Here is a 27122-nt window from a genome sequence, read left to right as displayed (position 1 = left end):
GCAAAAGCGTCGCGACGGCGTCCGTTCTTGGCGGCCCAGGCCACTGGTATAACCGAACGTGCTGAGGCTTGAGAACCAGTATGGAGGCTGTCGAGTTTCTCCGATATTGCTGGGCTTCGATGGGGAAGCTACTCGCCGGTGCCCCGGGCTGCTGAGCTCTCGCCGCCTGCGTCCCCGCGGCTCGCCCGCAGGGCCATGCTGGCGTCGCGGGTGGCGCGCACCTCGTGGGGTGCCTTGCGTGTAGCCGTGTGGGCGCCGGGAGCGCGGCCGGGCAAGGGGCGCGCCCGCGGGGCCTTGCTGCCGCCAGTGCCGTGCTGCCTGGGGTGCCTGGCGGAGCGCTGGTGGCTGCGCCCGGCTGCGCTCGGCCTGCGGCTGCCTGGGGCCAGCCCGCGGGCCCACTGCTCGGGCGCGGGGAAGGCAGCCCCCGGGCCCGCAGTGCAAGAGGACGCCGCCACCGAGGCCCGGGGCGGCCGGTGGGGCCCGGCGAGCGCCGCCAGTCTGGTACGTACCGAGGAGGAGGCGGAGGGGCGACTCTGGGTCGGGGTCGACTGCTGCGGCGGCGCTCGGTCCCGGACGCAAATAACGTGCCGTGGCCGGTGAGGTCCGATGCTTCCGTTTCAGAACTTTTAAAGCGTTCCCCGAAGAGAAGTTATGGGCAGATCATTGGGTCGGGGTGAGTGTCAGGGGTATCAGCCGCGTCCTCCTGTCTCGGTGGTCAAGTTAGAGCTCTCTCCTTCCCGTCTATCCGCACCGGTAGCTGGACGCGCCTCTGGATATTGCATTGGTAAAAATACCCTTCACCTGTCTTATTAAAAGCCCATTTTAAATTTTTTGAAGCGAATCCCCAATGTTTAGGGCAAGTCTCTGGGCGTCTTCAGAATGATATACAGGCCTTTCTGTTTGCTTGTGCAGGTTTGGTTAACTATAATTTGACCTTTGGTGACTTTACATATTGTAGGATGAAGGATAGCTAAGTAATTTAAATCGTAATTAAAAGATCCTTTAACCTTTAATTATAGGAAAAGATTAAACCTCTCTTCCTGAGGTAACGGAGGAAAATATTTGTCTGCTTACCTGTTGAAATACTGACCAAACAGAAGACATGAGAGCATGAGTGTGGGAGAGCTTTTGATGTCATGTAGCAAGACTCATGCAATTATTACATCTTCAATTGTTATGTCTTCAGTGGGCCCCTGTGCTGCTTTCATCAGTTATACGGCATGGGTTGGGGTGGCCACATCCTGGCAGGAGTCTCGGCCACATTAATAGCTAGAGCATGTTGGGGTTTGAATGAATGCTGGATGCTTTGAGGTTGCCATATCCTGGCTGAAGTCCTTCCCAGAACGGCAGTAGTTGGTCGAGTATGCCACAGGTTATCTGGTTGGGTAATCTGAGATTAGCTCACTTAATTTTAACTTAGAAACGTTTACGAATTTAATGATTATAAATTGAGGTATTTTATTTTAACTGAAATATCTTATGTGGAGCTAAAAGGAATCCCTTTCATTGTTCTAAGAACATTCAGTCTGGTTTATTAATTCACCAAATGAAATGATCTGGCTGTTTACAACTGTGTCTTTAATTTTTCCCCGTGGGCCTCTCTGAGTTTAATTTTGGGCCTCTGTATTCTGACCTTTTGCTTTGTTTTTCCTTTCTCTCAATCATGAACTGTACCTCCTCACCCCCCTCAATGAGTCACTGTAATGCTGGATCAGTATTTGACTTACTCTGTATCGCAGTATGGTCAACAGACTTTTTTTTTTCTCTGGACTCTGAAACACTTGGACCTTTGAACTTGAATTTGGAATATGTTCCAAGAATGATTCCATTTAATTAATATAATGTGGATTAGTTCAACAGAAGGTCCTTGAGTAGAGGTTTGGAGTGCTGCTTGTTTGGTGATTGTTTCCTGCAGAATTTGAATTTTTCTGTATCTTTAATGACAGTATTCTGCCAGTGGGCCCCAATAACTTCATTATTCCTTCAAACTGAGGTGAACATTTCTTGCTGGGTTCTGTTTATAAACACAAACTTAGTATCTTTAGAGAACTGGCTTTTCTTACAGAATGGCTGAAGGTATTTTAAAAGAGGTATTTAGAAGTGGAAATGTCAAAATTAAGGTTCAGGCAAATAGGTTACTGATTGATAAAGAGGTTAAGTAGGGTTATCTTGTGAGGAGATAGTCCCATGGGGTAGAGCTGGCAGTCTTGACTCAGTGGAGAAAAAAAATCCAGCCTTTAGGGAATGACATTTTCTCTGTATTATTTCTGTACCCTGCTCTGTGCAGTGTATCTTAGTTCCACTAGGCTGGGGCTTTTTAAAGTTGAAATACCCTCTCATGAAACAGACTTTGGCCAGGAAGGAATGGTTTTCAGAGCAGCTGCTGAGGTGCCCTTTTGTTGGTGCCAACTTCAAACACCTTGGCTCCAAATGAAGTTTCAAGGAATCATAAAGCCCCCACAGGGGAGCTGTGAAAGCCCTCAGCTTCTGGTTGAGGATCTTAACATTTCTGTGGCTATTTTGAACAAATTTACAAAATCTCTTTATTTCCTAAGTATCTCAATACCTTTTCCTTGTTCCATTTTCTTCTAGCAGTTCTCCAGTTTAGTGATGAGGTTATGGAATTAAATGTTTTATTCCTCTTCATTCGTATCTCCAACACTGTGTATGGCATTTAGCATTCTTTTGATGGGTATGTGTAGAGGAGTGAGGAGAGGTTATTTTGCAATAAATGTTTTTTAGCCAAAATGCCCATGGTTGATAATTCGGCTTTTTTCTGACACTTTCTAGACCGTTTGTCTACTTGAGGTATAAGATCTTCCTGAAGATCTTTTTTTTAATTTTGTATAATGGGAAAGTAATTCTTTTTTTAAAAAAAATTTTATTGAATATAGTTGATTTACAATGTTGTTGAATTTTCACTTTTAAAAGCAGTATGTTTTTACTTTTGAATTCTGATGGTGAAGTAATACATTAAAGGCTTGACTTATATGATAGATAATACATGTTTATTTCTTCTCTCTTTAGTGAGAAAACCTACTCTATATACAGCCAACATTTTAGTCTGTGTTTTGGTATATGACATATCTTCATCTTCTGCATTCTTAACAGTTTTAGATGTGTGTAAAAATAACGGAATGGATTTTAAAACTGAAAGTACTAATTTTAAGGTTTATGTAGCTTCTAACCTTTAAGTTGATGGAGTGTATTTTCCCAATGTATATAGTTATTTAAAGTATGAATTTATAGTATTTAAATTTTGTTGTCTTTGTTTCAGTATGAAAACCCATGGACAATCCCAAATATGTTGTCAATGACGAGAATTGGCTTGGCCCCAGTTTTGGGCTATTTGATTATTGAAGAAGATTTTAATATTGCACTAGGAGTTTTTGCTTTAGCTGGGCTAACTGATTTGGTAAGTTGTACCGGCAGTCCCCCTGTTTTGCTCCCCTTCTAAATCCCAGGGTCTCTACTACACTGAAATAGCACAGACTCAGTCTGCTTTTCTTTGGAAGGAAATCCTCAAGATGAATTTCACCTAGTACTTTGTGTAAAGGCTTGTCTTTAACATCTATGTGGGACTCTGTTATTCTTTATATGATCTAAGGAAGGAAGTGGAGGTTGTAGGGAGGCATGGGAGAGGGAGCTCTTTACTCTTGGTTTTTAACTTCTTCAAAGAAGAAAAAACCTTAGAAATTCTCAAAGGGCCAAGTACTTGCTTTAGGGATAGAAATAAAGGAGAGAAGCTGTGAGACTTTTTTTCTACTTACATAGTAGAGAGAAATATCTGATCTGCAACAACAGTTGGTTTTACTGGTGGAGAGGGAAACAGTGGGCCAGTTGTTGTGATCAGGGAGCTTGCAGAGGCCGGATCTCTGCTCAGGTTTATGCTGGCAGGAGGCCATAGGCACCCCACAGATTTGGTCCTTGATTCCTTCTCTACACCCCTCTGACCACCTTCCAGAAGACCCTGCCCTAGGTGGGCATTAGACATCCTTCCTTCTTCCACTCTCCCAGCAGATGGACCAAGGAGAAAAGAGCACCTTGACACCACTGTGTCAGTTTATAGGGAGGGAAAGATTTATTCAGGTTATCTCCAATTAGAACTTGGAAAATAATTTTCTAACAGAAAGCCACACTATGTGTTATATAGGCTTTTGTGGACTGGCCAGTCATCATCTTGTGTGACATTATTTGTATTTATCACCCACCCTGTTGCATAAAGGATTTGAAATGGCTTGTAAAACTATATGTCCTGCAAAAACACAATTGAAGGAAGTGGGGGAAAGGTAGAGGAAAGATTTTAAATCAGGACAAAAGCATGTAGAAATAGACATTATGTATATAAATTGTATATTCTTGTACAAGGCTGGTCTGAGATCCAAGTGAGTACCCAGACAGGCAATAATAATTTGGTGCCTCTTTAAACTGATGTATGTTTGAAAAGCTTTGCTCAGTATTCAGTGAGAATAAAGAGAAACTAATTTTCTGTTAATAAAAGTCACATAGCATCTTTCTTTGTAACATCAGCTGTTCCCTTTGAGGTTCATAGAAACAAAATTACACCTGCCCAGTAGCATTGTTGAGCAATACAGAGTTAGCTGAAGATTCTGCAGGATAAATAATGAGGACATTTGCACTGTTATATGGCATTTCCAAATATGCATCAAATACAGTTTCTTGAAATGGTTACCGCCTCTTTTTCCCGAGTTTAGCTCCTGTTTGTCACAACTTCTCATTCTCACAATCTCTTCTTTTGTCCCTGCTTTTATCTGTGAAGCCTGAAGCCCTCCACTTATTAATATAGTCTCCAACTCTGTCAAAGGCCATTATATTGATAATGGAATTTCTTTTTCATAATAGGCAAGATCTTTTTCAGTTACTGGATTTGCTCTTTTTTGGTTTGTAGGTTTTTTTAGTTGCCACATGAGATTGCAATATTCATCGAATGTGAGAGGTCTCATTTACACTTTTCTAAATATGTAAGACAATGTGTACAGAAACTTGAGTTAACTGGCATCATATTACATTTACTTCATGTAGGTTTTGATGCCTCTAGAATGGCTGCTGGGCAGATGGCTGGACTCATGGAGGGTTTAGGTAGGGGAATGTTGTATATGGGAAGTGGATTACGGGAATGCAAGAATAGAAGCAGAGAGGCTGGTTATGAGGCTTATAGTAATCTAGGGAAGAGGGTTGGGAAATATGTTTTGAAGATAGAGTTGATATGTTAATGGATTGGATATGTGGGGTGAGAGAAAAGAATTAAATAGGAGTGCTAGGCTGTTACTTTTTTTTTTTTTCCTTTTCAACAAGCAGATGCATGGAGGTTTACATTTTCTGTGACGGTCAACACTCAGGGTAGGACAGGGTTTGTGGGAAAAGAGTTGTTACGCCTGTTCAGATAGAGGTAACATTGGGTAGTTGAATACAGTAGTTTGGAGTTCGAGAAAATCATGGTTAGAGATAGATTTAAGAGTTATCATCATATAGATGGTCAAGTCTGGATGAAATCATCTAGGCTGTGGTAAAAGAAGAGAAGAGGTCAGAGAAAAGAACAATAATGGAGCAATGGAGAAGGAGCCAAAAAAGGACACTGAGAAGGAATAGCTGGTGAGAAAGAAAGAAAATTGGGCAATAAGGTGTCCCAGATGTTAAGTGAAGAAAGTGCTTTAATTGTGTTGGGGTCAAGTAAGCTAAGAATGTAGAATTCATTGGTGACTTTTATGGGTACAATCTCTAGAGGGTGGGGCAGTCAGAATGGGTTGGCGAGCATAAATGAGGTGGTGATGACAATAGATGTCACATTGGGGAAGTTTTGCTTCATAGGGGGATAGAGAGATAGTCAAGGAAGGGTAGTTTATAAAGAGATGCATACTGGGGAAATTTTTGTTGTTAATTAACTAATTAATTAAATGACTGGGTAGGAAGAGAGAGATTGATGATGCAGGGGAGGTGGGGAAAACTCAGAAGGTAAGAGGACTTGGGATCAGGGACCGCAGAGAGAATGTGCATGGACACTAGTAGGTGGTGGACTTGGAGGTGGGAATACAAGGGAGGGCTGACACTCTGTTTCTGTTTTTTGAGCAAATATAGACATGGTCATGAGCTAGAGAGAGAGGCTTTGGGAAGGATGAGCAGACTATGAATAGAGAAGGTAAACACAGTAAGCAGGTGTGGGTTTGCCAGGCAGTTTTGAGTGCCCACAGGAGATTTGTGGTCATGAAAAAGTGAGATCAATCAGCCCATTTATGTGTTTTTCTTGATCAGTGTTCAGCTGCTTGGGTGCAGGCCTATAGTACATGGTAGTTGTATTTAAGCAGGGTTGAGGGAGAGTGGAGTAGGGAGTTATAGAGGTTTACAAAGAAGAGATGATGTTGATGACCTTGGAATCCAGTGTGAGTAGAGGAACAATGAGGACAAGAGGGTGATGATGGTGATAAAATGGGAGGTTAAGTTCCCCGAGATCAGAAACTGAACTGACACCTGAATCTTCCAAGGCCCCAACTCCCAGTTCTAGGCACTCTGTTAGTGTTACCTATAGTATACTTAAGAAAATAGATTTTTTCAGTTGAGGTAGTAATAGCTAGTAACTGCTTTTTTTGAGGATTTACTAAGCGCTGAGTGCTAGACAAGTATTAATCACATTACGTACTGAGACAACCCACCCTGCGAGGTAGGTAGCACTATCTCTGTTTTACAGATGAGGAAACTGAGGCTTAGGCCAAATAACTTGCCCAGAGTCACACAGTTAAGTGAGTGGGAGAGCCAGTGCTTGAACCACTTCTGCTCTGCTACGAAGAGTAAGTTCTTAACCATTGTCCTGTACGACTGCTCTAAGTCATTGGAGTACTTGAGATATGGAGGACTTATTTATCTTTTAAAATGTACCATGTTAAATTACGTCTAGATTAATTTGATCTTTTTCCTTGGAACTAGGACTGGAAAATTCAAATATTTGTTGAAGTTTGAAGTTAAATAAAATGAGTAAAAGCCAGGGTAGGGACTTGGAAAACCAGAAAATATCTGCCTCGTTTAATGAAAATAGGCAGTACTTGGTTTCAGTCAATTTTGTGGCCCCAGGGTGGCCAGATCTTCCCATTTCTCAAGTGAGCCTGGAGATCTGGATTTTTTTGAGTTAAGACTTTGAATATTTAAATATTGGCAACTAATTTATATTTAAAAAATCACTGGGCAGGTCAAACAAAACCAGCCTGCAGGCCTCTTTGGCCCCCTGGTAACCCAAGTATGACCTCTGCTTTAAAATATAATTTGTTTCCAGGAGTAGTGAATAAGTAATTTTCATATCAAAAATTTTAAGTAGGCCAGGTACAGAGGACTGAGTTTTGTATTCAAATACAGGTCATGCAATACAGTCAGACATGGAATTAACAGTGGCACTAGATAAAAAATATTGATAATAACAGTTAAAATAGAATAAAATAAAAATAATAACAGCTAAAACATAGGGAGTTGGGTCATATTATAGAAGAGTAGGTAGGAATGGAAGTTAGAAAATCTCTCAGTTAAACAGTAGTCCTTGCAAGTAAAAGCAGCTATTTTGGCTGTAGTGAAATAGCTCAGGGCTCAAAGGGTGGGGGATGGGAGGGGTGGGTTGGGGTGGGGTGCCTAGTCCAAGCTCTGTCAGTCCTGCTTTCTTTGAGTTTTATTTGGGTTCTTTACATCTCTAAATTTGTGTCTGGGTTCATCCCACAAAGGGGCATTGTGAAAACATTGCAAAATAGCTGAAGGCCTTGAGAAAGAAAAGTGAAAATTTTTTTCTGTAGAAAAGTGAAATCATTTTCTGACCAGTTGGTAATTTAAAAGCTAAGTGTATACCAGTAAAACAGAAGGTTTGGGGGTAAGAGACAGAAGAGGTTTTATCTACATTTTATGCAAGTATAGCGGTTATTCTGGTATCTCTTAACCTTCAAGATATCTACTCTGTACCTATTATGACATTTATTAAAAAAAAAAAAACTTCTATTTTCAGTTGGATGGATTTATTGCTCGAAACTGGGCCAGTCAAAAATCAGCTTTGGGAAGTGCTCTTGATCCACTTGCTGATAAAATACTTATCAGCATCTTATATGTTAGCTTGACCTATGCAGATCTTATTCCAGGTAAGAACGCCGTCATGCGTACTTTTAAATAGTACAGGGAAGAATCCCATTTATCAGCTTAGGATTTCTCTTGATTGAGAGACAAATAATTTTTGTTCCAAAAATATGTTTTCAACTTTAAAGTGTTTTCCTAAATTTAAACTATTGAACTGTTTTGCTTTCCAAGCTATTTGTTTTACTTTAGAATTTATGACCTTGTGTATACTATAGAATGCATTGTTTTCTTAGTAAAATTGTTTAAAATTAAACAAATATTTCAAAAAAATTGAGCTAATTCATATTATCCTAGAATCTTTTGAAACTATTATTTTCTTTGTGCCTAGCTTTTGAAAGCAATTTAAAATTTTCCTAAGTCTTATTATTTATTAAGTACAATTTAATAAGTGAGAGCTCTGAAATCCTAAAGATGTCTATAAAAATTCACATTGTTATTATTATTACTTAGATGGTATTACGCAATTTTAAATTATACATATAGTTTGTACATTGTCTGAATACTCTTTTTTTTAATTATTTTTGGCTGCGTTGGGTCTTTGTTGCTGTGCGTGGGCTTTCTCTAGTTGTGGTGAGCGGGGGCTACTCTTTGTTGCGGTGTGCAGGCTTCTCATTTCAGTGGCTTCTCTTGTTGGGGAGCACGGGCTCTAGGTGCACGGCCTTCAGTAGTTGTGGCTCGTGGGCTGTAGAGTGCAGGCTCAGTAGTTGTGGTGCATGGGCTTAGTTGCTCCGTGGCACGTGGGATCTTCCCGACCAGGGCTCGAACCCGTGTCCCCTGCATTGGCAGGCGGATTCTCAACTACTGCACCACCAGGGAAGCCCCTGAATACTCTTTGTAACAAAATTTTATGATCTTTTGTATTTTGTATGTGCTTTTTTGGTTGTTCATTTTCTACTTCAGCTGTGTTTCTCAGTTTTTAATCCTTTGGTTCAGATTAAACTGTTTATTTCCAAGAGTTAGAATCTGAGAACAAAGAAGCTGGTACTTGGTCCTTCAATACCATGTTATTACTGACATTTGATAGGAAGAAGTTTACTGGTGTTTCAGTCTAGTATAGTCTCCCAATCTAGAGATTCTTTTTCTCCTCTACCTTTAGGCTTTTTTTTTTTTTTAAATAAATTTATTTATTTATTTTTATTTTTGGCTGCGTTGGGTCTTCGTTGCTGTGCGCGGGCTTTCTCTAGTTGTGGCGAGTGGGGGCTACTACTCTTCGTTGCGGTGTGGGGGCTTCTCATTGCGGTGGCTTCTCTAGAGCACAGGCTCAGTAGTTGTGGCACATGGGCTTAGTTGCTCCACGGCATGTGGGATATTCCCTGATCAGGGCTCGAACCCTTGTCCCCTGCATTGGCAAGCAGATTCTTTTTTTTTTTTTTTTTTTTTTTTTTTGCGGTACGCGGGCCTCTCACTGTTGTGACCTCTCCCATTGCGGAGCACAGGTTCTTGACCTGCAGGCTCAGCGGCCCTGGCTCACGGGCCCAGCTGCTCCGCGGCATGTGGGATCTTCCCGGACCGGGGCACGAACCCGTGTCCCCTGCATTGGCAGGCGGACTCTCAACCACTGCGCCACCAGGGAAGCCCCGGCAAGCGGATTCTTAACCACTGTGCCACCAGGGAAGTCCCTACCTTTAGGCTTTTAAATCCACATACCAAATTTAAAAATGAATTAGACTGCTGTTCATGTGCTTCTTTGAAAGTCAGAATTATGGTGTGTGAATGGTTGGGGGTATTGAAGGGGCAGGGGTATGCTATAAGTAATATAGATAATTTGTAGGAGAAAAGATCCTAAGGAGCATTCTGTTAACATTCACAATTAAAATTTGTGTGTGTGTGTGTGTGTATTTTCATGCTTCCCATTTTTCAGAGTTATTTTGTATGTTGTTGTATTGTTTTACAACGGTTGGCCAGCCCAGGTATTTCCGTGGTGAACACAGAAATTGTTTCCAGGTTTTGGTATTATGGATATTGTTGATACAATTGATGTAGGTCGCTTTTGGAACTGCAACTTCCCTTCATTATCATTCTGGGAACTTCCATTGTCTCTCTTCTGTGTTGGGTTTGTTTTTCCAGGCTCCCATGGCTTCCTTGTTAGGGTCCTTCTTTTTGTGGAGTAGAATCTCCAGTTGTTTCCTAGCTAGGATGCAGCCTGGCAGCAAGGTTTTTAGAGGTGTACAATGTCTTTATTCTACAGACATCTAAAATGTATTTGTTCTACCCTCCATACTTGATTGGGGCATAATTTTCAATTGCAGGTTATTTTCACTCAGAATTTTCAAGACCCTGATTATAGATTTCCAGATTCCATCTTGCTGTTGAGAAGTCTCCTGCCATTCTGATACCTTTTCCTTTACGTGTGATTATGTTTTGTATTAGAAAGCTTTTAAGATTTCTTTGCATAATTCCTAGTTGATGGTTTAAAAAATTCTCTCTCTTAAAAGTTAATTTTCTAACTGCTTCTTGGGACACCCAATTATCCCAGCACTTTTTATTGAAAATTCTATACTTTCCAGACTCACTGCCATGTTCATATATACATGGGTCCATTTCTGGGTTGTCTAGTTTATTCCCCATTGATTTGTCTATCTTTGCACCAGTACCATCCCTAATTATTATTACTTTGCCAAAAGTCTTTTTTTTTAAAAATTTGTTTTATTATTTATTTATTTATTTTTGGCTGTGTTGGGTCTTTGTTGCTGTGCACGGGCTTTCTCTAGTTGCGGTGAGCAGAGGCTACTCTTCGTTGTGCGCAGGCTTCTTGTTGCAGTGGTTTCACTTGCTGCAGAGCACGGGCTCTAGATGCACGGGCTTCAGTAGTTGTGGCACGTGGGCTCATTAGTTTTGGCTCGTGGGCTCTAGAGTGCAGGCTCAGTAGTTGTGGCGCACGGGCTTAGTTGCTCAGCTGCATGTGGGATCTTCCTGGATGAGGGCTCAAACCCGTGTCCCCTGCATTGCCAGGCGGATTCTTAACCACTGTGCCACCAGGCAAGTCCCCCAAAAGTCTTGATACATGATAGAGCACGTTCTTCCACCTTGATATTCTTACCTGTTTTCATTTGTGTGTGAATTTTAGAATCAGCTTTCAAGTTCCCCAGAAAAACCTGTTGGGATTTTATTGGAGTTGCACTGAATTTACAGATTTATTTGGAAGAATTGGTATTTTTACAATATTGTCTTCCAGTCCACATACATCTTGTATTTACTCTATTTAGGTCTGTTAAAATGTCAAAATGTTACAGTTTTCTCTAGAGAGGTAATAAAACTTTTTTATTAGATTTATTCCTAGGTGACTGATAGTTCTTGATGCTTTTGTAAATGGTAGCTTTTTTAATATTTCATTTTGTAGTAGCTGATGTTGATAGGATGAAATCAGTTCCATCTCTGACAGTGATTTTTGTGTCTAGCAAAACTTGCTGAACTCTTATGCTAATAATATAAATGTATATTCTCTTGGATTTTCTGTATCCTTGATTATGTATTATCTATAATTAATGACAGTGTGTTTCTTCTTCTCCAGTCCTTTTACCTTTTTAAAAATTTGCCTCACAATAGTGCACAGTGCAATGTTGAATAGGAGTGGTATCTGTGTCTTATTTCCAGTCTAAGAAGGAAAGCTTTCAGTCTTTCAGTATTAAATATGACATGTCCTGTAGGGTTTTGTAGATACCCCTTTTTCAGGTTAAAGAAGTTCACTTCTACTGGCAGTTTGCGCAGAAATTTTTTTACATTGGATATGGAATTTTATGAAAATTTTTTTCTTCATGTATTATGATAGTCATATTTTTTCCCTTTAAGCTTAATGTGTGGTGAATTACGTTATTGATTTTCTAAGTTAAATCAACCTGATGACATTCCTGTTACAAATCTAACTTGGTTATGATATATTATGAAGATATTGCTATTTGGTTTACTGATATTTTGTTGAAGATTTCACATCTAGATTCAGAAGATTGGCCTGGAATTCTTTTCTACAAATACCCTTGTTAGGTTTTTTTTTTTTAATATTTATTTATTTGGCTGTGCTGGGTCTTAGTTGCAGCATGCGGGATCTTTAGTTGTGGGATGTGAATTCTTAGTTGCAGCATGTGGGATCTAGTTCCCTGACTAGGGATCGAACCCAGGCACCCTGCATTGGGAGCGTGGAGTCTTAGCCACTGGACCACCAAGGAAGTCCCCTACCTTTGTTAGGTTTTAATATCAAGTTTATAATAATCTCATAAAATGAATTTAGGGAGTGCACACACACCCCACCCCATTCTTGGGAGATGTTTGTGTGAGATTGCAATTATTCCTTCTTGGAATGTTGATAGAACTTGTTGAAGCCATTGAAGCCTGGAGTTTTCTTTGGGAAAAAGTTTTAAAATAGTTGATTCATTTTTTAAAAAAATGGTTACAGGGTGATTCAGTTTTTCTGGTTCATCTTTTGTCTGTTTTGTAAGTTGTGATGTTTTTCTAGGGACTTGTCCATTTCAGCTACATTTAAAAAAATTTACCATAAGCTATTTATAGTATCGACATTAACGTTTTGATGTCTGTAGGCTATGTAGCGATGTCCCCCTTTTCATCCTAATTATTAGTTATTTGTCCCTTTTTTTCTTTGACTTGTCTTGCCAGAAGTTTGTCTGTTTTATGAATCTTCAAAGAACCAACTTTGAACTTTGCCAAACTTCTCTGATATGTTTACTACTTCATTAAATCTTGCTCTTTTATTTCTGTCTCCTCCTTTGGTTTTTCTCTGCTGTTCTTTTTCTAAATTCTATAGATCAGTCCTGTCTAGTAGAAATATAATGGGAACCATAGATCTAATTTAAATTTTTCTAGTAGTTATGTTCAAAGTGAGAAGAAACAGGTGAAGTGTGTGTGTGTGCTTGCACTTCTGCTACAGTGGAGACTGAGTGCTCTGTGCATGCACTGCTGCCTGTGCCAGGCCACCCCCCATTTTAATAACATTTTATTTAACCCACTAGATGGAAAATATTGTCATTTCATTATATAATCAATAAAAAATCATTAATGAGGTTGTTTTTTCATACTCTGTCTTCAAAAGCCAGTGTGCTGTTTGCACTTACAGCACCTCTCACTTCAGACTAGCCACATTTCAAGTGCTTTATCTTTACATGTTGCTCATGGCTATTGTATTGAACAACACAGCTGTAGATGAATGTTTAACTCGTTCCTTTTTTGTTTGTTTTTTTGGCTGTGCCGTTGTGGGATCTTAGTTCTTCAACCAGGGATTGAACCTGTGCCCCCTGCAGTGGAAGCGTGAAGTTGTAACCACTGGACCACCAGGGAATTCCCTGAGCTTTTCTTTTTTAAAGTTTGCATTTAAGGCTATATATTTCCTCTAAGTATCCCTTTCACTGTATCTCATATGTTGGTACTAGTGTTCTTGTCATTATCGAGTTCAAAGTAATCTGTTTCCATTATGATATTTCTTTGGCCTATGGTGTTAATAAAAATTATTTCTTAATTTGTGGGATTTTCTAGGTATCTTTTTGTTATTGATTTCAAGCATAATTACCTTGTGTTCAGAGAACATGCTCTGTGATTTTAGCCCTTCAGCCCAGTATACAGTCAAATTTTATAAACATTTTATGCGTTTTTCAAATGAATATGTATTCTGCAGTCATTGGGTATGATGTTCTACATATGTCCATTTGGTCAATTTTTTTTTTTTAAGTAAATTATTTCTTTATCTTGGGCTGTGTTGGGTCTTCATTGCTGCACGCAGCCTTTCTCTAGTTGTGGCGAGCAGGGGTTACTCTTCGTTGTGGCGAGCAGGGGTTACTCTTCGTTGTGGTGCATGGGTTTCTCATTGTGGTAGCTTCTCTTGTTGCAGAGCATGGGCTCTAGGCACGTGGGCTTCAGTAGTTGTGGTATGAAGGCTCAGTAGTTGTGGCTTGTTCGTGGGCTCTAGAGCGCAGGCTCAGTAGTTGTGGTGCACAGGCTTAGTTGCTCCGCGGCATGTGGGACCTTCCTGGACCAGGGATTGAACCTGTGTCCCCTGCATTGGCAGGCAGATTCTTAACTACTGTGCCACCAGGGAAGTCCCTGGTCAAGTTTTTAATCCTGGTGGCTAAATCTCCTTCTTTACGGACTTATTTTTTACATTTGGTCTGCTTTTCTGTCAGTTACTGAGAGAGTAAAGTTTCCTGCTGTGTCCAATTTTCCATTATTTTTTCTTTTTAGCTCTGATTTTTGCTTCATGTCTTTTGAAGTCATGCTATTAATAAGTGCATATAAAGTAGAATTGTTGTGTCTTTTTGGTGAATTGAATGTTTTATTTTGAAGTGACCCTCTATATCTTTAGAAATGATTTTTGCCTTGAAGTCTCTCTCTCTCTCTCTTTTTATTTTGACCGCACCATCCGGCATGTGAGATCTTAGTTCCCTGACCAGGGATTGAACCTGTGCCCCCTGCAGTGGAAAGGCGGAGTCTTAAACCACTGGACCGCCAGGGAAGTCCCTGCCTTGAAGTCTCTTTTGTTGACTATTACTATAGCTACACTAGCTTACTTTTGGTCAGTGCTTACATGATAAACCAATCTTTTACTTTCAACTTGTCCACATCTTTATATTTTAGATATTCCTTAAAAATAACATATAGATAGATGGTTTTTCTTTACTTTATCCAGTCTAAAAATATTTTATCTTTCAGCTGAAACATTTAATCCATTTACTATGATTACTAATATTTGTGTAGCAGTCTTCCATTTTATTTTGTGTTTTATTTGGCCTGTATGTTCTATTCTACTTTTGTCTATATTCTATATTCTATAATTATCACTGTTTTCCTGTACCAATTGGAAAGTTTTACACTCTGTTAACATTTAGCTAGTCTCAAAATTATAATTCATCTTTACCTTATCAAAGTTTAATGTTGACAAATCTATACATTTGGCCTTCTGTATCTGGGAGTTCTCCATCCACGGATTCAACCAACCTCAGATTGGGGGGAAGAAAATCTAGAAAGTTCCAACCAAACTGCTGCAAACTGGAAACTGAGGGTATTTACATTGTATTAGGTATTAAGTAATATAGAGATGACTTAAAGCATATGGCAGGGTGTGCATTGGTTATATGCAAATACTCCACCATTTTATATAAGGGACTTGAGAATTTGTGGATTTTGGTGTATGTTGGGGGAAGCAGGGTGGATCCTCAGACCAATCCCCCATGGATACCGAGGGATGCCTATATGCCTTCTGGGCACTGGAAGGGCCTTAGAATACTTCAACTCCATTTATTCCTTTCTCAATTTAGGTTATTCTCATACTTTAATTTTATTTATGTGTTCAACCCACATGATATTGTTTATTAAGTCAGTGTTCATTTAGATGTATCTTCATACTTTTTTCTGGTTTATGTTTGGTGTATTTCAGACCTTCCACCTGGAATCATTTTTCTTTTCTCTAAAGTATATCTTTAGAAATTCTATTAATACAGGTCTACTGGTGGTACATTCTTTTCTTTGTTTCTCTGAAAATATTTTTATTTTGCCTTTATTCTTTGTGTGTGTGAGGACATTTAAATTCTACTCTCTTAGCAGATTTTAATTATACAATACAGTGTTACCAACTAGTCAGTGTGTTTGTTATACATTAGATCCTCAGACCTTATTCATCTTTTGTTTCATCTTAAAATTGAAAGTTTGTGTCTTTTTACCAACCTCTTTCTATTTCTCTCTTTTTTTTTTTAGATTCTACATATAAGTGATATCACGCAGTATTTGTCTTTCTCTGTCTGATTTTGCTTTTATTCTTGAAGGATATTTTTGTTGGGTATAGAATTCTGGGCTGGTAGTTAATTTTCTTTCAGTACATTTAAAGTACCATGCAATTGTCTACTCACTTCCATTGTTGGTAATAAGAAATTGTTAACCCATTTCTTTTTCAAAGGTACTTTTACTCTGTCTGCTTTTAAGATTTACTCTTTCTCTTTGGTTTTCTGTAGTTTCACAATATTTGGTGTGATTTTCTTTTTTATTTATCCTGCTCGTGATTTGTTGGGCTTTTTAATCTGTGGATTGATATCTTTAATCAGTTCTAGAAAATTCTGAGCCACAATCTTCAAGTATTGTTGTCTGTGTTTCTCCTTCTTTTGGGACTGCAGTATACCTGTGTTAGATTTCACTGTATCCTTTAAGTGTCTGAGCCTCTTTTCTGCATGATACCTCATTTTATCTTTCTGACTCCATTCTAGATGATTACTAATGAAGCTTGCTCTTTCATTTCACTAACTCTCTCTTCAGCTGTGCCAAATTCATTTAAGTCTTCCATTATATTTTTTAGTTATAAAATTTCTATTTCATTCTTCTGCAAACTTAGTAAATCAACTTTTATAGTGTGCGGTTCCCTGCTGAAATTTTCAATCTTGATTTTTGTATCCCTTTGAACATAGTAAGCTTTAGTTGTTTTATAAACACTGGTAATTCTGAAATATCTTTTGAGGGTCTCTTTCATGTGTCTGTTTCTATTGAGTCTTACTCATGGTATCTTATGTCTTTGGTTATTTTTGACTGTTTAGACACTGTACTAATATTTAAAAAATAATTTGGAGGAATATCTTGATGTGTAGGATGATGGCATCACTCTCCAGAGGAGATTTTTTGTTCAGTTCTGCCAGGTATCTAGGCATGCTAACAGTCTGGGACCACCTAGATGGCCAGATGATAAGACATTCTTTTTTAAGGCTTAGTTTGCCTAGGGCCATCTCCTCTCCCAACCCTGTGGGAATAGTTGTTCAGATCCCAGCTTAAAGCTAGGAGGTGGTTTGTCACTGCCCAACCTGAGGGCTCTGGGCTTTGACTACTGTTCCCCCACCCTTTAAGGCTGCCAAAACCCCTATTCAGCTTTGTGGCTTACTTCCCTAGGGTCAGGGACAGTGGCTTTGAGTGGCTTTGAGTACCTAGGCTTATTTTCCTGAGTTCTCATTCTGATACTTTATTAGCATCTTACAAGCTTTTCACTTTCAAGATTTTTTTGTTTGATGTTCTTCTTTAACTGTCTTAGCAGGAGAATTATTACCTACTCAGATATTAATGGAGCTGAACCTGAGGATCTTTTCATTTACCTATAGGTCTGAAATTTTGCAATGTTATATGTTCTAGATCCTACTAGAGTTTGTAGTAAATCTTTCTTCCATTGTGCTGGGTACTAAGAAGGCCCCTTCAGTCTGAAAACTTATCCATCAGTTCTGAACATTTTTCCCTAGGTTCTTTTCTTACTGGAAACACTTTTTGTTCTCTTTCTGGGAGATTTCCCCAACTTTGTCATTTACCCCTTCTACTGACATTTTAGTTTATTTATTTATTTAATTAAAAAAATTGATTTTTGGCTGTGCCACGTGGCATGTGGGATCTTAGTTCCCTGACCAGGGATTGAACCCTCAATCCCTGTAGTGGAAGCGTGCAATCTTAACCACTGGACTGCCAAGGAAGTCCCTCGATTGACATTTTTATTGCTATCATTTTTAATTTCTAAGAGGAAATAAAGAGCTCTTGCTCTGTATGTTCTTTCAAAACAAAACAAGGGGCTTCCCTGGTGGTGCATTGGTTAAGAATCTGCCCGCCAATGCAAGGGACACGGGTTCGAGCCCTGGCCGGGGAAGATCCCACATGCCGCGGAGCAACTAAGCCCGTGCACCACAACTACTGAACCTGCGCTCAAGAGCCTGCAAGCCACAACTACTGAGCCCATGTGCCACAACTACTGAAGCCTGTGTGCTTAGAGCCCATGCTCCACAACAAGAGAATACACTGCAATGAGAAGCCTGTGCACTGCAACGAAGAGTAGCCCCCGCTCGCTGCAACTAGAGAAAGCCCATGCACAGCAGTGACGACCCAACACAGCCAAAAAATAAATAAATAAATAAATAAATTTTAAAAAATGTCTTTTTCTTACTTCATAGGTGAGTATCATCATTTCAGGACATCTTCTATCTGTTTTTGTACGTGTGTGGGGGTGGTTTTAAACCCCTGTATTGTATCTATTTCTTTTCTTCTTTTTTTTTTTTTTTCTGTTTGTTTTGGTATCTCTTTCATGATGGAGACTTTGCTAAAATGTCTGGTGATTCTTGGCTGCTTACTTCATAAATGTTTAACTGGGTGCTCCCTGGGCATTGGTGGAATTTGTTGGGTGGTGTACTACCCTCTAGGGTGAACAGGCAGTGAGAGACCAGGCATGGCCCTGAATTCTCAGTACCTTTAGCTCTATTCTGTAGGTAAGAGCTCTCCATTTGCTCCTTAGAGATTGCAGAGGTCCTGGTTTAGAGATTAACATGTAGAACAATGTTCTACAGACTTTTTCTGTAAAGGCCAGAATGGTAAATGTTTCTGACTTTATGGGCCATGTGGTCTTTGTTGTAACTACTCAAGTCTGCTATTGTAGTGTGAAAACAGCCATAGAAAATATATAACAAATGACTGTGGCTGTGTGTTAACTACTATTTTCAATGCAAACTTCTACTATGTAAAAGTGACTTGATTTTATTATTTCCCTTTAACACTAATAAATTTGCCCATGATGTACTTCTTTGTTGCAGAAACTGTATTTCAGACAGAGTTAGCAAATAGGAAAACCTTGGAGCACTCCCTGACACATTTTACACCTCCCTAACACACTATCATACTCTAATAGACAAAGGAAAGCTGCTTTAGCCCTGGAAGAAAAGGGAAAGGAAGGCCAGGAGAGAAAGCAGGAACAGTTAGAAGATTCAAAAGCCAGGGAACTGGACAAAATTGCCCCCAAAATCACAGTAAGAGCATGTATGTATACAGGCTCTCAGTTGGCAGAGGCTTTAGAGATCACCCAGTGCAGCCTGGTCCCAGTCTGGCTGTGCTTGTGAACCCCCAGGGAGCATTCACCTTTGCTTTTATGAAGCTTTCACGAGGTGATTCTGTGATGAGTAGTCAGTTTGGGGAACACTGGATTTTGTAAACAGTCCTGTCTTCCACCAGACTGTTAACAGATGGTAAACTGAGCCCAGAGATGCATTCTGCAGTAGTACTGACTAACTGGTGACCTTGGCCAGGTTTTATAATCTGCCTGAGGCTTGTTTTCAATATTTGTAAAATGGGGTAATGATGGTTCCCATATCATGGAGTTGATATGTAGATTAAATGACATAATATGTATAAAATACTTAAATGGTGCCAGATGCCCAATAAATGGTAATTTTAGTAGTTAATAGAACTAGAGCCCAAGGCTTTGCAGTGTATTGAATTGCTTCATCTGTTCTTCTGCAGAAACCTTATTTAGAATTAAATTATATTCTTTTTCCCCTGTGGTGATGAACTACAATAACAGGTGTTTATTTTCCTCTACTGTTGTGTTTACTGTATATAATTCACATGAGTTTGCTGCATTTTAAAATCTGATTTAAAAATAAATAAAATCTGATAGTTATTTGATTTTGCCAGCTGATTATTACTATAGAAAAGTTTGGTTTACAGGCACAAAAATCCTCCTAAAAATCATGACTGCCTTGTTTTGTTACTTGGTTCATACGGTCGAGTCTTCTTTGTGCTCCAAATGCCATGACTTGAGTGGATAAGCATTTTCTCTTTGGAATCGTCTTGTCATTGAGTACTAGGCCAAGGATCAACACTTACATCACAGCCACAACCAGCAGAGATTTAAATTTTAAATCTGTAATTAATTACTGAGATTTTTCATAAGTTTCTGAACCAATAGAGGACCCTAAGTATAGCCTTAAAAGTAATTCACAAAGAACTGTTTGAAAGTATTATGGAAGGGATGTGCATGATTCTTTTATTTTAGTAATTGAAACAATTTGAAATGAGTGTTAGCCTCAAGATTTTTTCCTTTTTAAATAAATATTTTTTTCTAATAACATGACATATATTCATGGTTAAAACTTCCTTCAACGTGGAAGGATGTAAAATGAAACAGGACCTCTGCCCTCCCATTCTCATTCGACAAGGGAGCAGGAGTTCCTTGGGTATCCACTTAAAATGCCCTTCTGCTGGCACTGGGACCGTCCTGTAGGATCTTAGGAATAATGAGAAAACTATCAACAAGTTGAATTCATGTTTAACTAGAATTCATTGAATGAATGAGCAGAAGAAAAAATAGCAATTGCCTGGATAGGAACTGGCCAGGCAAAAATGAAGATATTTTGGTTCTCCACAAGTGGTACACATAGCAAATTTTACTGTTCATAAAATAATCTAGAATGCAGAAGCAAGCAGTCAGAGTTCTTAAAAGTCAGAAGGGCTTGAGTTAGGACTTCCCTGGTGGCACAGTGGTTAAGAATCCACCTGCCAATGCAGGGGACACGGGTTTGAGCCCTGGTCCCAGGAGATCCCACGTGCCACGCAGCAACTAAGCCCATGCACCACAACTACTGAGCCTGTGCTCTAGAGCCAGCGAGCCACAAATACTGAGCCCACGTGCCTAGAGCCCGTGCTCCACAACAAGAGAATCCACTGCAATGAGAAGCCTGTGCACCACAACAAAGAGTAGCCCCCGCTCGCCGCAACTAGAGAAAGCCCGCGTGAGCAATGAAGACCCAAGATAGCCAAAAATAAATAAATAAATTTATTAAAAAAAAAAAAAAAAAAGAATGCCTTGAGTCCCGGCATCCTTTCCAATCTTTTTACCATCTCATTCCATGTAATTATAGTGAGCTTGGTGATCTTTTTTCTAAATTTACAAAGGTGGGAAGTAACAAAGGAAATAGGGTTGAGTAGAGCTGACACTGATTAACTGCAATTTAAAAACGTATGCAAGGAAAAAAAAATACAGAAAGGGGTGAGAGGATCAACATTCTGAAATGTGACTTTAAAAGCCATAGTCTGTCTTTCACCTTGTTTTGAAGGCAGGTTAAAAAAATATAAAAATCAGTGGTTCACTGTAGGGACCCTAAACAGGCATCAATAAGTGTTTATTTTAAAATTTTTGCTTAGGTGAAACACCAGTTTATGGTAAGGCTTCATTGTATGTATAATGTCTTAATAATTTTCAAAATCCCAATCAAAATTATTTTATATTTGATTTTCAGTTCCACTTACTTATATGATAATTTCAAGAGATGTAATGTTGATTGCTGCTGTTTTTTATATCAGATATCGAACTCTTCCAACACCGGTGAGTTTGTTTCAAAAAAATGTTCTTTTAGTATTACTTGTAACTTAAGGCAAAAGAAAAAAATCACTATTGCGTACTGAGTTTCACCTTATGGGAATAATTTATGACAATTATGTATTCAATCCATTTACTAGGAATTTAAAGAAAACAGACATAACTGTCATCTTGCTATTTGAATCACCCATTATGGTAGCTGTTCAGTGAACATATGAATAATCAGTTTTTAAAAGGATGTTTTTGTTATAAGTCAATATTGTTTTAGTTGATAGTCCATAAAACTCAGGCCAGCTAGCCCCATCCCTAGCAGCAAACTCTGTTAGGAGTGTTTTGTATAACTAAGTACCCTTCCCTGTCTAATTTAGCTTCTACTATGGATTATCTAGAACTGGTTTTTAAAATCACAGTTTTATGAGCATGGAGTGGTTTGTTCGCACATTTGTTCATTGGTTCTACAAATATTTGAGCACATAAGCATAGCATAGCTTATAACCACCTCATGAATGTAACAACCTCATCTTTTGATTCCCAGTCCAGTGAAAATGGCAGTATTTTATTCATTTTGGTTCTTTTTAGCCTATAAAGAAAACAGTGATGAGGGAGATTTGTTGAATCTATTTAGTAGAAAGACATAGTTAAGCAGACTTTATGATAGTTATTGTGTTAGAAATTTATAGAAATTGAGAAATCTATAAATTAAAAAATCTATTTTCAATAAACTGTAGGTGATTTATGAAGAATGTAGGTGTTGCTTATATAGTATAATAAAAGCAGATGCAGATAAAGGGTTTATCTAGCATATAGCCAGGCGTGTGTTATACACTCAGTAACTGTTGCATATAATAACAAAATATTTATCTTAAACTTGAATGATGAATAAACTTTATGTTTTTTTTGTCCTCTGCCAGAGAACACTTTCTAAGTATTTCAATCCTTGTTATGCCACTGCTAGGTTAAAACCAACCTTCATCAGCAAGGTAAGAGACACACAACATCCTTTTAAGTTAAAAACCGTTGAGGATTTTATTTTGATGACTATAAACCTCAGTCTGGAGCAGCTGAAAATGAGACACATTTTAATGTATTGATCATAGAGAATAGAGAGTGGGGTCATTAGCCCAGTTCTTTTGTCCTCCAGGCTTTCTGGATCTTTAGTATATATGTTGTGTTTTGTGTTGGTGGTGTAAGAATTTAAGTCTCCAAATGAGGTATTAGGGCCACCACTTAGGGGAGGTGGAAATGTAATTGCATATTGACACAAAGAGAGTGTGAAAATTTCTTTCTGGTTTCACTACCCACCCCTCCCTGTAGTGAAAACACCATATAACAAGGTCCTTTCATTTGCAAGATCGATTGTTAACATGGAAAGGGACAGGAGAAAGTTTTATTCACTAATAAACAACTCCTACTCTTAGTTGTCCATCTGTTTTCCTGAGCCCTTTTCAGGATAATAACTGTATGCCAGTCTTTGCACACAGAGAGGACACTATTAATGCCACTGAAGGCACATTTGTTTTACTAGTAGCCTTGGTAAGTTTGCTGTAATTATTCTTTTGCTCCATGCCTTGTGACAGAGGTTTAACAGGTTAGGGATGCTGATCATCTTTGGGACAGAGGGATGATTACTCTTAAACCAGAGACTCCCTGGGGTGAATTTTTACCTACAAATATGCGTTATTTATTTATCTATCTGTCTATTTTATCTATTTATTTTTGTGACTTACATATGTATTAAGTACAGTAATTGGAGTATAGCACTGTACAGAAGGTGGCTTAAAGAGGTACCAGGGACAAATGCCTCAATTCCTTGGGCTTGCAGGGAGTCTCCAGACAATTTTTATTACTTATTTTTAAAACGGAGTCGAATCCTTGTAATTTGGCTGCAGAATGGATGAGAGAACGTAGGTGCTTCTCTAGACACATCACCCACGGATTCATACATCACCCGCTTCCCCAGAATGCTTCTCTCAATGAGTACAGGAAGTCTCCAGTGGTTTTGTTGTCTTCCTTTTCTCCACCACGCTGTCTTTTAGGGTAGGGAAACCTACTCATTTCCGAACTTAGAGCCTCTCTCATGGAGATTAGTGCATTTCAGTTTTCTAACTTCATAGGTTTTACAGGTGGTAGGCAAGTGAAAGGAGCATTGAATGGAGTACTGGGAAATCTGGGTTCTGGGTATGGATCTGTAACCTGCTATGACTGCAGGCAAGTCACTTAACTCATTACCTTTTTACCTGTGAAGAGTAGCTTCATTATTTCCATATTCACAGGGCTGTTTTAATAGGCAACTGAGAAAAAGGCAAAGAACTTTGCAACATTATTGCAACATTATTGCTATGGAAATTCAAGATAGTGGTGTTTTCTGATAGTTGCCCTTCCCCTCACTATATAGGGCAGCTGTGGAGACAGATGGGCCTGTTAGTGAAATTCAGCCTTTTGTGTGAATGCCAGCTTCTTTGGCAGGGATATTACAACATCCCTGAGGGTCTGTTGTGTTACACTGTGGTGGGTTATGCCTTTCTCTTGTGAGCTTGAAACATGATTGGGTTGGCACTGTTCATTTATGACTTCTTATTTTTAGGTTAACACAGCAGTCCAGTTAATCTTGGTGGCAGCTTCTTTGGCAGCTCCGGTTTTCAATTATGCTGACAGCATTTATCTTCAGATCCTGTGGTAAGCTAAACTTAGAATTACTCTCTGAGAATGTCAACAAAATGGCTTATTTTGACAATCCTAGAATTACTTTGTTCTTAATCATGTTTATTAAACACTGGGTAAAGCTGTGGGCTGTATTTTTTGATTGATACCATTTTTAAGAAGCTTACTATCAAGTGTAGGATATAGAAGTTATAGGGGGTTTCATGCAAGTTAGAAGGGATGAGAGGTACAGATAATGTGTTGGGGTTTTGGAGTAGAGAAAAATACTTCCAGGTAGGAAGAAGAGGGAAAGCTTCAGGGAAGAAGTAGCATTTGAGCCATGAGGTCTAGGTGGAGAGAGACTGAGGGGAGGCCATTCTGGTGAAGGGCAGACCCTGAGCAAAGTCAGACGTGCAGGAGAGTGGATAAGTGGAAAGTGCACCCAGCCTAGTGAAGGGGGCAGAGTGGGAGAGAAACTTGGAGAAAGGAGTTTGAGTTTTATTTTATTAAGGTTATGTATAGCCTTGAAAATGTGTCACATTCATACTTTATGCCACACTGATACTAAAGCACTGTATTTTTACTCTACTTTTAACTCGATAATTAAAACATTGCTTGATGCAGTCTGAGCCAGAAAATAGTTGGTTAACTAAAGTCAGTTAAGCTAAAAAGCTTTAAAAATGATACACACGCTAGACATTTTATTTTCTAAAATATATAATCGTACATTCATTCTGATTTGTCCTACGTCTTCTGATAAAGGCTCAATGCCTTTTCTTTGATTATAGGCTCATCAGTGGGATTTTTTTCTTTCTTGCAAAAAACTGCATCCATAATACAACCTCTCTGATTTTCATGTTCTGCTTTTAAAGTGATACAAGAATGTAAGACATTTATGAAGCAATCAGAGTATAGAAACTTTCTAGATTTTTACCATTTTCTCTAGTATTTTAACAATTACATTGTCTACTTACTTTGACAGTAATTTTTAGCAACTCGCTGTGATGTCAAGCCTTTCCAAAGCCTCCAGCTTAGTTCTCAGAAATAGCGACTCTTCCTACCTGTGTGTTTCATTATGTGTGAATTTAGGATATCAAACTGGCATAAACAGGTTTGAGATCAAACAGAGTCTTGATGAGCCTACACCTCACCTGGTGGAAACAGAAGCACATGTGTGCACCAAAAAGGAACATGTTAGCTGCGAGCACTCAGCAAGCCCTGAGTGTCACTCGTGTCATTTCAAAGAGAATCTGATTAATTCTCCTTAATTTTAAGGAAATATCAGTAAAGAAAGCTGAATTTTATTTAAAATGACTCAGATATTAGAATTCCCAAGATCTGTAAGAAATAGCTTCTAAAACTAACACTCTAAGCAGCATGGAACAGTGGGAGGAGCACAAGGACTCTAGAGTTGGAACCAAGCCAGACTCATAGTTCTGTGGCCCTGAGCAAGCTCTCTGGGGCACTGTTTCCTCTGTAAGATGAGGTTGCTGTGAAAATAAAACTACCTAGAATAATGTCTGGGTAAAAAATGACAATTGCTATTATTATTTTTTTCAGACTGATTAACTAGATTAATTGTTTGACATTACTGATTCAAATGAAGTCTTAAAGAAAAGCAGTATATTTAAATTCTTGTTAAAAAAAAATTACACCGACACAGGCATTTTTACTTTGAAACAACTCTTTTAAATGTATTCTTTATGGTTCTTACAGTTAGCATTTTTTAGAGTTTAGACTAAATTTTCTTTCTTTCCTTCCATAAAAGGTGTCTTACAGCTTTTACCACAGCTGCATCAGCTTACAGTTATTATCATTATGGTCGGAAAACTGTTCAGGTGATAAAAGGCAGATGAAAGTCATCCATCATCATTAGCAAGGAAGCAATATACATCATCGGCGGCAGGGCCAGTGGAAATCTAAGGGAGTTTCCTTTTTTGGTGTTCAGCTTGAAAAAGGACTTGTCAGAACAAACCATGTCATCAAAATTTAAGTAATGTGCATTGAAAATAAGCTTGATCATGGGCATATGCAGAATTTCCAATGTATTTTTAAATACAAATAAAACTATAATTTAGAATTTTTTTATCTTAGGTTTCTTGATTAATTTATAAGTAGCAATTATTGTCAGTCATTTTTTGATATGTAAAACAAAAAACAATCTAGAGCATGGAAACTGAAGAGTTGTCACTTTAATAGAATTTAGATTGCTCACAAAGCACTAGGGAATTTCCTGGGTTTAAATATACATCCTGTACAACTTGGCTGCACAGTTGTTTGTTTGACTTTTAGATCTGTGCACACATTAACAGTACATGTGGTTAATATTTAATTGTTTAGGATAATGACTATAAAGGTAGCTTAGTTGTGGATGAATTAAACTTGTAAAGAGATTTAAAATGCAGTAAATTTTGAAAATAATAAATAAGATCAAAATAGAAGGTACTGAAGTTCATGTTCAGAAGTCTTCCAACCTCTCAGGTGCCTAATAGTTTATGCATCAGGATAATAAGTGACAAAGGTCGTTGGAAAATGAAAATATGTCTGTTACCCTAGCCATCCAAGAGGCAGTGAGTTACATCATGCCTTCCCACTGTATCTCTAACATAACAATGTTTGTATGATATTGGGACCTGTACTCATATGTTATGTAAATAATATGAAATTATATTTTTCAAAGGTTTTTTTAAGCTTTGGGGAATCTTCTTTTGTTAAGATGTTAAAGGAATAAAAGAGCTGGGAAAAAGTGACCTTCAATTTGGGTTGTCTGTGTTCCACGGTCGTCTGCTGTTGTGGAAGTTTTCTGATTCATAAAGTCCATTCAGATATATCACTTGCACTTAACATTGTAAAAATAATTGGTTTGTGATCATCTGACTTAAAAGCCCTATTCTTGCTACACTGTCATGTTTAAGAGAATGCAAGATGCAGGGAGAGGGGAGAGGAAGACAAGTGGCTGGTGCCGGTTGCCTCCTTTCAACAGTGGAAGCCTGTTGCTGCTCATTGTCCTGAGGTCTAACCTAAGTGTAACATGGACTCATACAGTGAGATTATCTAAACATAGCCTATTGAGCTGTGTTAAAATGAGAAGTTATAAGCAAAATTCATGCCTCTTGGTTGTGACATCCTTGGATCGGTGTGCCCCTTGTTGCCTGCTGGTCCTGGCTTCCTTGTTCCCAGATTAGCTGCTGAGCCATCCTTGGCTTGGAAAACACTGAAGCCTGCGGCCAGGGACACTGCTAAGGAATCCAGTGGAAGGGGGTGAGAG

At 38.8% G+C, this 27122-nt stretch overlaps 1 protein-coding gene across 1 annotated transcript; it reads left to right on the top strand.

The window, feature by feature from the left end:
* The first annotated feature begins 8 nt into the window (after positions 1-8).
* CRLS1 (cardiolipin synthase 1) lies at positions 9-26611 on the top strand. Its single transcript, XM_022556490.3, has 7 exons — positions 9-501; positions 3278-3415; positions 7994-8123; positions 21135-21220; positions 22126-22194; positions 23799-23890; positions 25623-26611. Exons 1-7 carry the CDS (start codon positions 196-198, stop codon positions 25708-25710), a joined length of 909 nt encoding a protein of 302 aa, XP_022412198.1. The 5' UTR covers positions 9-195; the 3' UTR covers positions 25711-26611.
* The last annotated feature ends 511 nt before the right edge of the window (positions 26612-27122 follow it).

Source organism: Delphinapterus leucas, chromosome 15, assembly GCF_059928025.1.
Source record: "Delphinapterus leucas isolate spDelLeu-1000000601 "Yukka" chromosome 15, BTC_Dleu_Yukka2, whole genome shotgun sequence".
NCBI lineage: Eukaryota > Metazoa > Chordata > Mammalia > Artiodactyla > Monodontidae > Delphinapterus > Delphinapterus leucas.
This window is presented reverse-complemented; position numbering and strand designations above follow the sequence as displayed.